The sequence below is a fragment of the Camelus bactrianus genome, chromosome 13, assembly GCF_048773025.1.
Source record: "Camelus bactrianus isolate YW-2024 breed Bactrian camel chromosome 13, ASM4877302v1, whole genome shotgun sequence".
Classification (NCBI taxonomy): domain Eukaryota; kingdom Metazoa; phylum Chordata; class Mammalia; order Artiodactyla; family Camelidae; genus Camelus; species Camelus bactrianus.
This window is the reverse complement of record NC_133551.1, coordinates 14,563,460-14,580,491: the sequence shown is the minus strand read 5'-3', so window position 1 is coordinate 14,580,491 and position 17,032 is coordinate 14,563,460. Positions and strand designations below refer to the sequence as shown.

The 17,032-nt window shown below is 34.8% G+C and overlaps 1 protein-coding gene across 11 annotated transcripts in view; it reads right to left on the bottom strand.

Moving 5' to 3' along the window:
- ODF2L (outer dense fiber of sperm tails 2 like) overlaps nt 1–16,668 on the bottom strand; it is a 34,143-nt gene extending 17,475 nt beyond the window's left edge. For 2 of the 11 annotated variants that reach the window (XR_012511137.1, XM_074376082.1), the window contains exons 1-8: nt 15,894–16,490; nt 9,958–10,130; nt 8,002–8,134; nt 7,235–7,360; nt 6,184–6,243; nt 5,985–6,056; nt 5,310–5,426; nt 1,767–1,952 (exon numbers count right to left, since the gene is read on the bottom strand). Coding sequence is in view for 10 of the 11 variants with exons in the window: in XM_074376082.1 (XP_074232183.1) it covers nt 1,767–1,952; nt 5,310–5,426; nt 5,985–6,056; nt 6,184–6,243; nt 7,235–7,360; nt 8,002–8,134; nt 9,958–10,130; nt 15,894–15,923 (897 nt within the window). In the remaining variant the exon portion in view is untranslated. Of the gene's footprint in view, nt 1–1,766; nt 1,953–5,309; nt 5,427–5,984; nt 6,057–6,183; nt 6,244–7,234; nt 7,361–8,001; nt 8,135–9,957; nt 10,131–11,517; nt 15,113–15,134; nt 15,620–15,676; nt 15,872–15,893; nt 16,492–16,512 lie in introns of those variants that run through there. The other 9 variants (XM_074376073.1, XM_074376076.1, XM_074376081.1 and 6 more) reach the window with 9 other exon arrangements.
- Between the last annotated feature and the right edge of the window lie 364 nt (nt 16,669–17,032).

Sequence of the window (17,032 nt, the reverse complement as noted above, 5' to 3'; positions counted from 1 at the left end):
CTAGAGTGACAGAAGTGCCAGTAATTACTAATCAGAAGACCTAGAAGTAACAATGTTAACAGTCAACATTTACTGTTTCCTTCTTTCCTTCCATCACTCATCCACACGCTGAAAAAGTATTTATTCAGCATCTACTATGTGCAAGACATTTTTTGTTTACATTTTACCAGTAATGGTTTTGATATGTTGAAGAAAGACTGTTTGTTTTCATATTTTATGTAAAATAAATATTAATATGCACTATGAAGTGTACATAGGACAATTATATTAGAATATAAATTAAGATATTCAGAAATTTTACTTATGAAATAAATGCTAAAAAGAAAATTTAAGACACTGATGTGATTAACTGTTGTGGGACTTTTTTCAAAAGGAGTAGTAAAATAAGGTCCCTCTGAAGAAATGTCAGTTAAAAAGATACCAGAATGATGTTTAAAAGAACCAGCTATTATTGAGCCTGAGAAGAACATTGCAGCCAGAGGCAACAGCACGGAACAATGAAGCAAACACACTCCAAGCATTAGAGGAACCACAAGGAGGCCAGTATGGCAAAAACGCAGTCTGGCCAGGCACTGTGGTCCGGCATGTATGTTCTCATTTATTCCCCCTCACAATCATACGAGATAGGCAGTACTATTAGCCCCTATTTTATAGATAAGGAAACTGAAGCTTAGAGGAGGTATGTACCTTACCCAGAGGCACAAGTGGAGGAACCTTCCTATATTATGATTTGGGGCATGAGTGATACGATGCTAGTTAAATAGGAAACTTCCAAGTGTGTTAACGATTCAGTTAGCTTTTGCCAGTCAATATTTTTAGGCATTCAAGTAGGCCTACAACCTTCTAGATTTTGAACTTAGTCCTCTATTTTTTATCTAATTAAGTTCTTCTGAATGTAGGTTAAATATTAGAGTCTTAAAATGTTAAGAGTTAAACTCATAAAATATTGAGTTGTTTTATTTATACAAGCATTTATGCAACTCTGTCTGCATTTCTAAAAGCCTCTAATAATTCTATAAGCCACAGCATAAGTTCTTAAGAGGCAAGATATCAGTAAGATACTTAAGAGAGTAAATGTTTTATTAACTGGTAATTGAATAAATATAATTCATTAAAAACAACAAAGCACTAAGTACATTTCAACTTTGTAATACACCCAAAGATCACTTTCACATGGTGGGTTTACGTCAGCAAATGGTTTTAAATGCATTACAGAGTTTAAGTGAAGTGAATTACTGAATAAAGTCATATGGTCTAATAACATAAATCAGCATTTCCCAAACTGGTATTCTTCAGAACCAGTTCCAAGAGTTGCTTTGTGGATAAAAGAAGAGTTCAGTGCTTAAATAAGTGGTGGGGAACTCTGAATTCAATACTCTCTCTCCATGACACTGCTTTAGTTTTACTGAAGGCCTTCTCAGAGCCTTTAATATTAAGTTAATGTGCCTTTAATTTAATGTTAATGTGCACTGTAAATTTCCAAGGGTGAATATGCACGAAGTGTTACCCTTACTTGGCCATAGATGCTTTGGAACACACTTAACACACTCTTCTAATAAAGTCCCAAGGAAATGCTGATATAATTCAATATGCCAATTTGACATTTTATGTAATCTTTCAAAATAAAGTCTGAAGCAAAAGAGTACGAGTAAAGTTTTTCTAGTATCAGCATTAAGAGAAGAACAACATTATATTAAGCACTATGAGGTTAACTACATAAACTAAGTACATAAAACAATTCTTTAAGAAAGAATGCATATACTTACCTGCTCTCTAATTTGGGAAGTAAGGTTTCCCATGTCTCCAGTAAAATGTTCAATCCTTTGTTTGTAAATTTTAGATGCCTTTTTTAAAGCTATAGCTTTTTGCCTACTTGATTCTTTTATTGCTACAGCCTCACGCTTACTCTTTCTCAATTGCAAGTTCCATTCTGATATCTCGGTTTCTAAGCTCTAAAAAAAATTAGCAATAATTAAATTACTTCAGAAATTCAATGTTTACATAAACATTGTAAAAATATGTAAGTAATCTTCCATATAGAATTCATCAAAAAGAGTAGTCATGCGAGTAATAGAAAGCAAAACAGTAAAGAAAGGTGACTTCACTAATGTTTATTTGTAACCAGTTATAAAACGCAAATTTAAAATATGTAAGCCTATATAAAACTAATATTCCCCTTCTATAAATATTAATATTGGTGATACAAAAACTAACTTCCTTAAAACTTTTTTGATTAACTAAAATTTTTTTAAATTTCACACCTAGCATATTACACATAGTAGTTACTGCAAATCAAAAAAACATAATTGAGCTGGAGACAATTCAAACAATAGGTACACAAAGCTCAAAGGAATCAGCAGCTTCCCAAATATATTAGGACTCTTTAGCTGGAATGAAAAATATGTAAAGGATATACGATCAAAATCTGCAGCTCATGAAGAGTAAAGATGAGATCAACACATTTACAAAATTTTAATTTACCAGAATTAAGGGGCATGCCCTGACATTTGAGTAAGTTACATTGAGTTTAATAAAAGTACTGCTTTGCCCAATGAGTAGTAAGTTTGTGAAAGTTATTATTCCAAGACCAAACAGGTTCAGATCCATAAGAGTTAGTGAGGGTAAAAAAGTGTTTGAGGGCACGTTTCCATCGAGTTTGACAGTGTTAACGGATATGCCTGTTTCCTTACCTAACTTTTAGTGATAGAACTAGACCCAGAATATTAGGTTAGGCGGATGATGGCTATGATTTAGTGTGATAACTCTCATGTTTTTATTTCAAATTGTTTGAAGACTTTGTATTTAAAAATATTTGAGTACTAACTATCTAAAAATTTAAAGACTTAAGATTTTAATGCTTTTACATTCCTTGGAAGTCATGTAATACTGAAAAGAATGTAAAATTATTACAGAATTTAAGTTTTAGTTTTCCATTCCTTGGACGATCATTGTAATAAAAAAAAAAATCAAAGATGTCACAGTAAAAGATGGAGCTTTTCTACTTAACTCTATGATCAACAAAAACTATGCTTCTTAACTTCCACTAAAATTTAGGTTAAAAAGTACATCTTAAACGAGATCTAAAGACTTTGATCTCTTTGAAAAGTGATTCCATGGACTAAGAGAAGAAGCAAAATATACTTGTTGTATTTAAAAATCTATTCAAACTAAAAAAATCCCACAAAACATTCTTAAGTTGTCTTTAAAAATCTATCTAAACTAAAAAAATCCCACGAAGCATTTCAATAAGTAGTTGGAGAAAACACGTATGAACAGAATAAGTTTACTTCAGAGAAACAAAGAATCCTCTCCTTCCAAAGAAACACAGATGTCATTCCTCTAAGAAACCACAGGGGGTCATCATCACACCATGAATAACTGCCGCACTAGCAGTTAAAAAACCCTTTAACACTTAAGGCGAAATAAAATTTTTTGAAGAAGGTTCCAGTCAAAACTTTCTCACTAGATTGATCAAATCCCATACCTTGGGCACTATTAGGAATTGTTCTGAAACTATCAAATTATTTTTATAGTTTCAAAATAACCTCTCACAGTCATTTCCCAAATGAACGTACACATAAAGCCAACTATTTGCCTTTTCCTATTTCCAAAGAATTATACATGCAACATATTATAAAGATAATTATCTGTCTGTTCTAAAAATGTGAAAATATTCTAGCTTAACTTCTATTACATTATAAATATCTAGAAAGAAAAATGGGTTCAAACCATCTTTGGAGTAGTTCTCAAGAGAATTATAATGCAATTTAAAATTTTAAAAGAGCCAATACAATGAATTGACTCCAACAATACTAAAAATATAAAATTTATGTTGACAAATTGAGTTAGTTCATTGTGTTTGTATCCTTAAAAAAACTTGTAAACCTAAACAGAACTAAATTCTGACCCCCAATTATTTAATGCCTTAAATTTCAAAAGTGTATGTTAAAAGGAATGTAAGAAAATCCATGACCTAATGCAACTTTTTAATCATTTCTAAACAATAGCATTTTGGAAGGGGATTTGAACTCAAAGCATTAGACAGGTGAATGTCATGGCAAAATCTTAGGATTTTAGCCTTATATTTGCTCTCTAAATTATCATGAATATACAGATTTAACTGCTAACTTTTAAAAATTATTTCATTTTTAAACTGGAAAAATATTTTCAAGAACTTCCCTAATTGCTGTTTGAGGATATAATTAAAAATTGTGTAAGAAACATAAATTTTAGTAGATGATCTAAGATGTTAAATTACACGTTTTCTTTTGTCTTTACCGTGACAGAGCAATGGCAATTTCAAGCCTAGTTCATCTGCAATGCCTACGATACCGATGCAAAGAACACAAGGAATCTTTGGGGGAAAGTGCTTAAAAGCATCTATAGGCAAAGGACAAAATTTATAACCCCATAAGCCTGCTTAATGTCCCTTTGATGGGCAAAGGCTTTTTGTCATTGAAGAAAAAAAAACCACCCCCAGTATGCAGTCTTGAAGCAGGGGCTCTGGCTGCAGACATCTGCCATGATTCAGGGGTACAAAAGCTGACAGAAATTTAACACAGAAGTCCTCATGCTGAGTGGGGTGTGTTTTGTACACTCCTCTTCCAAAAGTGGAAACACTGCTTCTTTTCCTTTGGCAAAAATAATGACAGCAGACCCAGTTAGCTTGTGTCATACCATAGCAATCTCAAACTCCTATCTCAAAGTGACTGTGAGGCTTCCACAAGAATATTTCAACTACTCGGTATAAGCTAGAAAATTCCCTTTAATTATCCTGCTAAAAAACTGCAAAACAAGGAGGTTACTCAATTATCCAAACACCAAAGCTAGGTTAACTGATTTTAAAGTCATTAGTAATAAATATAAAATAATAAACATTCATTGTCTGCTTACTAAATATGTGTGAGCATATATATGTCTATGTATAGATGCAGAAAAAAGTCTGGAATACTATATATCAAATGTTAATGGTTTCAGTATTTTTAAGCTATTTTAATTTTCTCTTTTATATTCAACGAATTTTCCACAATAAACATAAATTAACTAATAAAAGGAGAGATTTTTAAAGTATTTGAAGAGTCACAAATCTTTCCTAGATTGGCACTAAAAAGATAGCATTTTTATATTGGGATTTGGAGCCAAATCTTTAGAAAGACCAGAAAGCTGAAGACCTGCTTCAAATATGTATTTCCCATGGCAACACTTAAATAGAATTCTTTCAAAACCACTAAATTCCAGAACTAAGGAAAGACTTCATAGTCGTTCATTAATTTTAATACTTAAACTATAAAAAGATGAATATTTATAACCTTTATGTATTCTTTTAATTTATCATTCTCTGCTTCCTTTTTATGAACTTGGAACTGTAGTCGTTCATGTACTACTTTTACTGATTGTGAAAAACGGTTTGCTTTCAAAGCATTTGCCTGTAACAGAAAAAAAATGTGTTGGTTGATGTATTTCTACACAATATTAAACTTTACTGTATTTAGACATGATCCAAAAAGTTGATAAAGAGCAAAATACTACTTTACATGAACCACAACACTCCCCCCATTGCAAATGGATTTTATATAAAACCAGGATGCTGTCTCCTCCTCCCCCCTTTTTAGTTAATAACTCCTAATTCTCTCTTTTAAAAAGATCCTACCTATCTTCCTAGGTAAAACTATGGGTATGTCTAAAATGCTCCTACAAACACTGAAATTCCTTCATTTATACTAAAATTGAAACACAAATTTACACATAGGTCCCTGACTTATGCAAAGTACCCTAACTGGAAACAGCATAAAAATCTTTAAAGGAAAAACAACTTTAAAAAAATAAGATGTTATATTTGATACATAAAACTTGTAAGAATATCAAAATAATCTTAAAAAACTTTCTCTGTGTATTTCTGAAGAAATGGGGGCCAGGACGGAAAGAAGAGAAAGAGGGAGTCAATATCAAGAAAATATGATGAAATAAACTCCAAATGTGCTTACCTTTTCATTCTGAAACAGACAAGAAAGTTCTTGGATACAGGTCTCCTTTTCAAGTAGCTTCTTTTTAAGATTCTTCAGCAAATGTAACATAAGAGTTAGAAATATCACAACTTGGATAATGTTGGTTAATTTTATAAAACCAACCAGCATATAAACAAAAAATATCAGAAGAACAGACACCAAGTATAGATAGACTTACAGCGTTTTCACTTTCATTATCAGTCAGCTTCTCTAACATGCTGGATAAACTGCCCTCCACCTGTGGAAAAAAGATGTTATAAATCAGTGTTCACAAACTGTATTTCTCTACATAAAAAAGCAGAAAGAGGAATAAGCATCACTTAAGAAACTAATATGGACAACTACTATGCACAGTTTAGTTTTTTTTTTTTTTTAAGTTAAAACCATCAGAAGGATTTTTTGCTTAAGTGTTCCAAATCAATTTTTGTCCACAATTTCTAAATAATACTTCTGAAAGTACAAGTCAATGACACAAAAATCACAAAAATCTTATACACAAAGAAAGCTCACAGTGCTGTTCATAAATAGGTAAAAATTATCAACAACCTAAAGTCTAGGAAAAAGAAATTTCTTAAAGAATTACAGCAAATCAGTAACAGAATTCTATGTAAATATTTTAAATGAGAACATAGAAAAATGTTTATTCATTTTGAGGGCCATACATATTATATGATTCCATTTATATGAAATATCCAAAATCAGCAAATCCATAGAGACAGAAAAAGTAGACAATGGGCTAAAGAGGGGTGTGGGGACAGGACTCAGACTTCTAAAGGGCCAAGGGTTTCTTTTTGTAGTGATGAAAATGCTCTAAAGTTGATAATGGCGATGGCCACACAACTCTGTGAATACACTAAATATCACTGAATTGTGTACTTTAAACAGGTGAACTATTTGGTATGTGAAGTATATCTCAATCAAACTGTTAAAGAACTAATGTATGAATGTATAAGTATAATGTACACAAAAGCTTAAATTCTAGAAGTATTTTATTATAATCAACTAAAATGAATTATAATAAATAAAAATATATTTTTTATAAAAACATGCTGCTTTCATGTAAAACAATGAAACATTGAAAGGAGAGGTTAATGATTGCCATTTCAAATAAAAATTCAAGAATTATTTCCATTTCAAATATTCCAATATTTTAATTTCCACAATTTAAGAAATAATATACCCTTCAAGTGAGAAATATCACTATTAAAATAGTGCTTAGTATTTCTTACTTGTTGGTATTCTTTCTTTCTAAGATGATGTTCTAAAGCTTGTCTTACACATTTTAAAGTGTCTAATTCTTTTGTTAATATTTCCTTCTGTTTAGAAATCTTCAAATTAGATGCAGAAAGATTAGCCTGACAAAATATAAGAAACACAAACACATTTTAAGACATGGCATTAAGACATTCTAAAATATAATGCTACGATTATCAAAGAATACTTTTTCCTAGTAATAAAACCATTCTTTTGCACATAGTAAGGAAAATTTGCCAAGTTTATTCACAGTAACTAGTACGTGTTACATGGTGCACTAAAGTAAAATGAAATCAAAATAAGGGTTTAAACCCTAAAGTAGCTCAGGCATTTTAATAAAACTAATAGAATACAATCTAATTTTTGCCCCCAACACTGAAATTTTAGAACAGCGGTCTCTATTCTGCATAACACTGTAGAAAACAGATATATTTCATCCCTCAAAATATTTTAGTTTTAAATTCACTCTTGAGAAAAGTTGACTCTTGTTTAACTCCAGGTAAGTCAAGAACTAAAGTATACAGTTTCCAGCTCAGCTTCTTACCAAGTACATGCCTGAGATTACCTCTGAGGAAAAGAACTGCAGTTAATGACATAGGAATAAAGAACACTGATAAATCTACATTTTTGTACATCAAATAGCAATACGTGAGCATAACTGCTGTACGAGACCTCAGTTAATGCATTCGGAGCGTTATCCTAGCTTCTCATTTTATTAGACATTCACAAGTCAAGTACTCACATTTTCAAAACTTATCTCTTCAATGGTTTCCTTAAACAATGGCAAAAGTAATTCCACAGAACAAGTTGCTATCTCCGCTTCCTTAAATGTGGCTTCCAATTCAGTCTTTTCATTTAGGATGTCCTGCTTTAGGCTAATAAGATACACACAAATAAAATTTAAGTTAAAGCTGTTACATAAACTAGCTATACTTTTCATGCAAATAGAGCACAGCCTGATTAAATATTATAGTTTCATAAATTGCTCTCCAGAAAGTAACAGTAAATTGCCACTGAAAATGTATAAATTTTTTCCTACAGTTCCATATTTTTCTACACTTAACTATAGAGTTTTTAAAATGCTAAGATATGTGAAACACAAAGAGCACCAACAGCAATGTATCACTGTGTTATCTGCCAATTATTCAACATCCCTTTTGTAAAATGACTTGTGTGAAAGTGTCTTTTTCAAATTCCCTTCTCCCTTACTCCGAACCTAAAAGATTTGCCTTTTTAGACCTTACTCCCAAGCCCTTTCTTGAAACTCACTGTTCTTTATAAAAAAATTCCTCCAGAAGAATGTGTAAGCTGAAGAAACTGAACACAAAAAATTAAACCTCTCCAGATATCTAAAACTCTTAATACATCTCTCAGAATAAGACTGATATGATTTGCCTTCTTGGCTGCGTTTTACCTAGACACGCTGTGTACCACTGTAAGGTACATTTTTGGGGGGTTCACATTTTTACATCCTGAAATCGGGATGTTTCGTCTTGTGCTGTCTTTCCTGTATGTCCCCAAAACTTTCAGAATGAGTGTCCAAAGTTTTGAAGAATAACCTAGAGATGGGGTGCAGCATTTTTTACCCTTCAGCAACAAAGGGCCATAGAGAGGGATGAGGGAGTTGGTGAAGCAGTAACGTTTAGCGACATTCTAGAAGCAAGACTCCAATGTACACTGCCATACACTGCAAGGAAGAGCCTATGACCAACCAACTTTCTTTCAGTTACAGAGGCTCCTCAGAAATGCCAGTATCACCAATCCTCTCAACAGCAAGGCCAGCTCTCAGTCACAAAGTGACTCAGAAGAGTTGGACTTTGAGTATAAAGAAGTTTTGAGAATGCCTTAACAAATTTATTTCATTTACATCTTATTTTTATATGAGCTAAAAGTTATTTGGACTAAAAATCTACGTATAATTAAGTTTGAAGGAGCTTCTCCAATGTTTACAAATCAAATTCCGAGTGATGAGAAAGCATCGTGTCCTTCTTTAACTGACACTTTTTCTTTTAGGGAACATAATATAATGGCTCAGTAACAACTGATGGCATCTTAGAGGCTATGTCAAAAAGTAGATTGTATTTTTAAGCACCAGTGGCTTAAAATGATGGGCCTAAGAAGATACTGGCTACAAATGACAACTGTCATTAAAAACCACGGACAGAAAGTCAAGAATGATTGTAGGTGACCAAATACCATTTCCATTTATAACCAGCTAAACTAGAAGTGGACTATGCTATCCATAGCAACAAAAATGGCATTTTAAGACTGTCATTTTGGGGAGCAATGACTTATACAAATAATAAGCACATTCCCCATTCTAAAGAAGCAAAACATGACCAGTATTTGCTAGAGAGCAATATACCAAATGGCAGTGAATTAGTGGTCGCTAATTGTATTTCCAATATTCCATAGTAGTTATATTTTCATTAACCTTACTTAAAAAGCTATATACTTTACAAAATCTTAATAGATAAGGTTTTCATTTTTGATTGCTTTTGTTAAAATTCCAAATTAACTAGACAAATTCTGCTAAATGAGTACATTTGTAATCAGATTAAATAAATATGAATTACTAAACTGGAAGAAAATAGTCTTGAAAGAATGCTGCGTTTGAGTCAAATAATTTACAATACAGACAAAACATGAAACCCTGAAATCAAAAGATTAAGATATCCCCTGCTGTTGTTGAGAATACCAGCTGAGTTGATTTTCACTGGCATGCTGTGGTAAATGTTCTTTCTCTGGTCTACGTTTAAAGTGGGAAACCAGTTCTTCTGAATGACTTCCAACATTTGCAGGTTCCTCCATAAATTCGGTGAATGGATTTATAGGTGGCTTCCACAACAACTTCTCCACACAAGCTGAAAGCTAGGAAATATTTTAATTATTGCAGTTACTAAAGAATCATTTCAGTAGATTCTTTTTTTGTCATTACCCTACGATATATGATCAAAATCCTAAAGATGTGTAAAAGAATACTATTTCACACACAAAACTGAAATTATAACTGCTACTCATTGGGGTACTAATTCCAAACAGTATCAAAATTGCATAGCACAACCACTCAACAACTGCCAACCTCCATACACAATTTCCAAAAAGCCTGCCATTTTCTACACACACACAAGAATGCAGAAATAATTACTGGTCTATTTCTTGAAGTATTACAATAATATCTTAATCCAATCAGGTTAGAAAAGGAATATAAAAACCACGGGACAACTATGATTCCCAATTTCATTAGATCCATCCAACAAGAGATGTATGTTATTCCTACCTAGAACAGGAGAAATTTAAAATACTTTCGAAAGTATCTGGCAACAATAGCTACAAAGAAGGTAAGTTATTCTTTTGAAAGTAGACCTTTCAAAGTTAAATTCATTTATTCCTATAAATAAATCCTATTAAAAAAGCTCAATCTAGGATATTTTTGGTGATAATGGATAAATGACATTACTTGTAAATTTAACTAAATTACCTAGTTGTTTTCTCTCAAAGCTGGAAATGTCATTTTTAAAACGTGGATATTTATGAATTTCTTCAAAACGATTCCATCTTAAGTAATGAGTCAGTGCTTCAGCAATCATTAAGGCTGTTTTCACAACTCTAATATATGGTAATATGTCTCCCTGAATTCATTTTTTTATACAAAATCAAATGTTATATTTAAGGTTTTCTGCATTTTTTCAGAGATATTTTACCTCTCTGTAATTTATATTTATATATGCGTATCATAAAATACATATGTTCAAGAATTTTCAATACTTTAGGTAGATATGAAAGTAAAGGTTGAAAATTATTTACAATATTCAATTAGCAATTCAGAAACCTTTCAAAATGTCTATAAAAAAAAGTATGTGTTTTTGTCTGAAGGGTTTATATACCAGAAAGATAAATATTTAGGATATAGGCCAATGAAAAGCATGCTCATATTTTTTATATACTGGCAAGTCATATCAAGATGGAATTGCTGAATAAGATACAGATAGTCTAAGATGATCCACCTGAATTCTGAAAACATGCAACATCTGTTAATAGAGCATAACAAATTCTGAGCTCTCTGTAGACTAGAAGAATTAAAAATATATAGATACACACAATCAAATGAAAAACCAAACCTAAAGGTGAAGAAGAATATACTCAGGTAAGTCACTGCAATCAAGAGAATTATCATCTACAATTTGGGTATTTATCTTTCATCCATTCATTTGTTTAAATATTTATCTCTGTACACTGGAAGCTCAAAAAAGAATACCTTATTTATTTGAATCCTCAGCACCTGTAAGTCTTGTAAAAGCTAAGCAGTAATTGAAGGAGAGGACTCATGGCTCATGATGTAATGAATATGATGAATAAAGACTTGCTTTTTCACCCCTTGAATTATCTTTTTGGCAATCATTAAAAGAAAAATAGTTCCTATATTTAAAATAAAAATTTAAAAATCAGTGTAAGAGGATACGGATCTTCTATTTACAGAAAACATTTTATGAGATAAGATTTGGTATCAGTATTTCAAATGAGTTCTTGCTTGACTTTGTGGGCTACTGAAAGCTTTCTGTAAGTTTTATCACATGATAAAATCATACAGCATTTTTCTGCTTCATCATCTCTAAAAAAGTAACTGTGTCATATCTTAAAAGATAAAGAAATAAAATTAACATAGTGTAAAAAATAGAGATTTTAGAATGACTTTTAGCCCAACATTCTAAAATGTTATCTTCATTACTGATTTCTCAAAACACAAAACAGAAAGAGTTATGTCTCAAATATTTCCATAGAAATTATCAACAATCATATTCTTACGATCTAGAAATAAATTTAGGATAGAAATTGTTTGGAGGTTCCAAGATACTCCACTAATTTTGTGTTGTGACAATACTATAACCAAAAATATATGTGTGAACAACAATGTAATTTAATTTTCTTTAGTATAAAAAGTCCTGCCTTTATAAAAAAATGCCATCATTTTGTTGGGCCAAATGGATTCTTGTCTGGAAAAGCAGATGTTTTACAAGAAAATGTTTTCAATTATGTAGAATAAACTGCCAATTTACAAATGTATTATACTTTTGTATAACTTGTTACTGGTAAAACAGAGAGACATATTCTGCACACATATTTAATGATCAAATTTCTAGAGAACAGTAATTTAAAATAGTTTTAATCTCTAAGGAATTAAATTTCCTATATAAGGATGACTTTACCAGTTCCTTACCCAAAAGGCATATACTTAAAGCTTTTTCCAGGCATGGTCATGAGTTTATGCTGATCCAGCTACACTCACTAAACTATGTTCCATTTTGGCCAACAAGAAGCATTTGAGGGATGGCTGTTCCAGGACTGTGATACTGGCCATGGTCAGAGAAATGAAAGATTACAGTCCATAACCTTCCTTAACACCAAGATTGTTCTAAATAAACTAACCACCTGCAAATACGTGTTCAAAACTAATCTCTCTGAAAAGCATTTGAATTTTCCAGATTTCAATTTGTTTTGCCAAACACTAGTTCTTGGAAAACTAGTTCCCACTGGCTTCCAACAAAAAGCACACAGCTTCTATTGAAAAACTCACTATGAAATATTCAGCAAAGAGCATCAAGTAGATATAGGAATGCTGTTTGTTTCCTTCACTATTCTACATACTAGTCAAAAGTTTACTAGAGAAGTAATTTATGACTTTTTGGACCCCATAATGAAAAAAAAAAAAGGTATAGGAAATTTGGAAGTAGGAAGAGAGTAAAAATAACCAGAGGTGGAAAATAGATCTTATGAGTAAAAGCTACCAAAACTGGAAAAAAAATATTTTCGGACATAGAGACGTTAAGTTAGATAAGTAATTTAGCTAATGCTTCTGTTCAATGAATAAAGAAATTTAAATATAAAAGGGTTGCAGAATGGGGAGAATGGGGAAAAAGTGGACTGCAAGAGTGACTGATTTATAAATGCAGGTTACATACATACTTTCAAGGCCCAAGTCCCCTCTCCTTCTCAAAATGTTCCTCTCACTGATCCAGCAACCAAGAATCCTCAACATCTAGTAATATTTCAGAATCATACAGTTTAGAATTTAATTGCTCCATAAATGCTCATATTTTAGTTCTCCTTTAACCTTTCTACTAAACCTGTAAGGATAAATATACCCATCAACCTCCATCCTTAAAAATTACCTAACACAGTGAGAGGCATAGGTTAGGTTTTAATATATAAGTTAGGGTGACCAATTTATTGTTCAAAGTGAAACACTTTTGAGATGAAGGGAGCCCCACAAAAAGCCCAATTATCTGGAAAAAAACTGGACCAAAGATGTTCGGAATACTGTCTAACTCTAAATAGTCAGCACCCTTTATCAGATGAACAGAAAACATTTTCCCTTCCTTCAACATGAAGACATTCTGCCATTTATTAACAGAGCACTGACTGACCTCATAAAGATCATCTCACATAAAGCCTACAAGGTTGCTATTAACATCCAAAAGTTACAATGAGGAAACCAAGTTTCAGAAAGGTTAAATAGCTTGCCCAAGATCACAAGTAAGGAAGTGGTGAATCTCAGTTTTAAACCAAAAGCCATCAGACATTAAAATATAAGCATCTACACAGCTGAACGTAACATACAAACTTGCCTTAATTTTGTCAGGTTTTAACAACATTTAAAAATTCAGTATATAATAAAAAAAGAAAAAGAAAAAGAAAACTCCGTAAAAGGAAATGAAGGATTGAGCTCTTTGAAGGCACAGACTACAAGTCCAAAGAGAGCGCAGACACTGAGCAGACCACTCAAAGCCAGTGTGCTGAAGGCTGTGATAGGGGCCTGGCAGGGCACCAGGACAGCGTACAGGAGGAGACCTAATAACCACTGACAGGATCCTGGGAGATTTCCCAGAGGAGGAGGATCCTCAGAAGAGTCCAGCAGAACAAGCTTGAGCTTGGCAAGAGGGAACAGAAAAAGGTATTCCAGGTAGAGGATAAAGGACCAGGAAGAATAAGGAATTGTGACAGAACACGACTTGAAAGGGCACGAGGCAAAAGATGAGACTGGACACACTGGAAGCAGTCACTGTACGCCAAGCTCAAGAGCTTGAATTTTTTTCTAAAGGTTAAGACAGACCATTAAATAAGCTTAAGCAGGGGAATGACAGACAGAAGTGCATCTGTAAGAGATAAATCCAGTGGTATTTTGGGACATGGACTAGACATATGGAGGGGAAAGTCTCATGAGAGATGAAATTCCAACATTCTTTTCCAATAAAAAATTTCTGAAGAAATCAAAAGTTGTTCCCATTGGTGATAAAAGCCTGAAAAACAATGGAGGAAGCAGAATGCAGGAACAGCAAGAGATCAGCACAGAAAGAAGGGATCACCTATCACCCCTCATTTACCTGTGACCATGTGAATGGATTGCTCCACACATAAATCCCAGAAAATGGTACCTTATCCCTTTAAGTACCAAAATTAACTTAGACCAGTTTGAAGAAAATCTTTTTAAAGTATGTATTATTTCTTCCTTCCTAGGGTACAGAGGACTGAACATAATTTAATCTTTCCTTGATGTCCAGAGGTGGCACATGAAAATGAAAAACACTGGGCCACAGTCATCAGTTCTCAGTCCTTACAAACCACCTGACACAGAAAAACCTTAGCTTCACTGGGCCTTGGTTTTCTCTTCTACAAAATGAGAACTTTGCCAGTCAAAGCTGTGCTGAGGTTTGAACAGAATGAAGTAGACCACTTGCAGGTGGGGTTTGCTTGTTTGTTCGTTTAATTTAGGGTTCCTTTGGTCACTCGGTTGGGGCTGCTTTCCCACCAGGTCTTCTCTTTTTTTCATCTTAAAAAAAAATATCATCCCAAGTCAACCACCATTCCTGAAATTACCTGCAGGCCTGAGAGGTCTGTATAGAAACAACTCTTATCTTCAAAACAATCCCTTCAAAATCCATTCTTGCAGAATTATTACAAATCATCTTCAATGCAGCAAAAACACTAAGTTCCACTAAACCAGAGACCAGGGGAACAATTATTAACTTTCAGCAGAACTGTGCCCAAGGGGATAGTTGCTATGTCAACCTCATTGCTATACCAGTTCCTTAGGTCTCACTCATTTGTACAAACTAAGAAGTGATTAGTAGCAATATAAACAAAGTCATTTTCTCATACCTTTGGGTGTTTGAGATGCAAAAACTATACTAATACATATCAGCTGTGAAATCAGAAAAAAAGAGAAGCAAGAAGTGGATACCTGGCAGTTAAAGAATTGCAAACATACCGCGACAATCTTATTGTAAGCAGAAGGGTATTAAACTGATTTTAAAACCAAACAGGCTTCCTACAGTCTTATTATTTTAACCACAACTAACCAGGTGGTGCTTAAAACTACTCCAAAAACCTCATTCATTCAAAAACACCTGAAACTTTACCATGTGAGGGAACAGGGGAACTTTTTCTCTGCAGAAGACTTTATCCCCAGCATTTGGCCAAAGTCTATGGTTTTCTCACTAAGCAAGCAACACGTACTGACCACCTACTCAAAATCTGGCACTGGTTTAGTTAATCTCTTTCATCACAACTACTCTAAACTGACTATCACCAACCTCATTTCACAGATAAGGAAACTGAAGCCCGTTAGGGACCTACCCAAGGCCACACACTTGGAGGAGTTTCCATAGAGGCTGGAATCTAGAACCCTGGAGAAGGAGTTATTTCCTGACGCTTCCTGGAGCATTCTTCACTTAGAGAGCCCCGGAGTCTACCAGAGTCCGGCATATTACATGGTGTGCACCTAAACGCCAGTCGAATACGTAAGGGAGCACTATTTCGAAAAGAAACGCTGCCATGCCTGGGGCCGGCCCGGTCCATGTTTCGTTCTGGACCAGACCCCTCGGCTACGATGCCCTTAAGTCCCAGGGACCACACCCTCAGGGAGAGTACGCGCCTGCCTGCCTTTCCCAAGCCCAAGCTGTCTGTCTGGGGGAAGGAGAGGATGTAGGCAGAAAGGAGCTGAGGCCTAGCTCGGGGCGGACTGAGGGCCTTTCACTTCCGCGAACCCCACGGCCCCGGGCCCGCCCCCGCCCCGAGCCCCCTGGGCGGTCACGCAAATCTAAGCTTCCCCTTCCGAAGGGGAAGCGCCCACGCCCCACCGCTGCGTCGACACGTCGTCGTGACGTCAGCCCGCCGCCGCTCCGCTGTGGAGGAGTCTGCAGGGGCCGCCAAGTCTGACACTCGGCGCACGTTAGTGCAAGCCCGGGAAGCGTACCTGTGCTCTCCAGCCCTGGGTCGTCCAGGAGGGAGCGGGACGCAGGGAACAGGGCAGAGGGTGAAAGCTAGGGAGGAGGGCGAATTCCTAGGGCTGCTCGCGGTGGAGGAGTGCTCCAGAAGCGGAGTTAGTAACCAGCAAGTGGCTTCTCTGGCAACGGCCGCCCCGCCCTTTCCGTCGGGCCGGCAGGCGGCACAGCCAATTGGCGGAGCTCAGGAAAGCGAGCGCCGGCGTCTGCTGCTATTGGCGATACTGAGGGGGCGGGGCCCGGGGAGGCGCTGTGACTGGGTCACTTCTCCGGATAAGCTCCGCCCCCCATCCGTTTGTGTTATGTAAAGGGAAGCACTTAGACGTGGCTACCAAAAATCTTAATTGAGCTCAACTAGACAGGGAAATAAGGCTGATGGATTCCGAATTTTCTGACACTTGGCTTGGAAGTGCCCTGCTTTTACATTTTAAAGTGTTGATGTGAAAAAACCAAGGCAACTGGAAGAAAGCTCTCCCAGTTTTAAATGCGTGG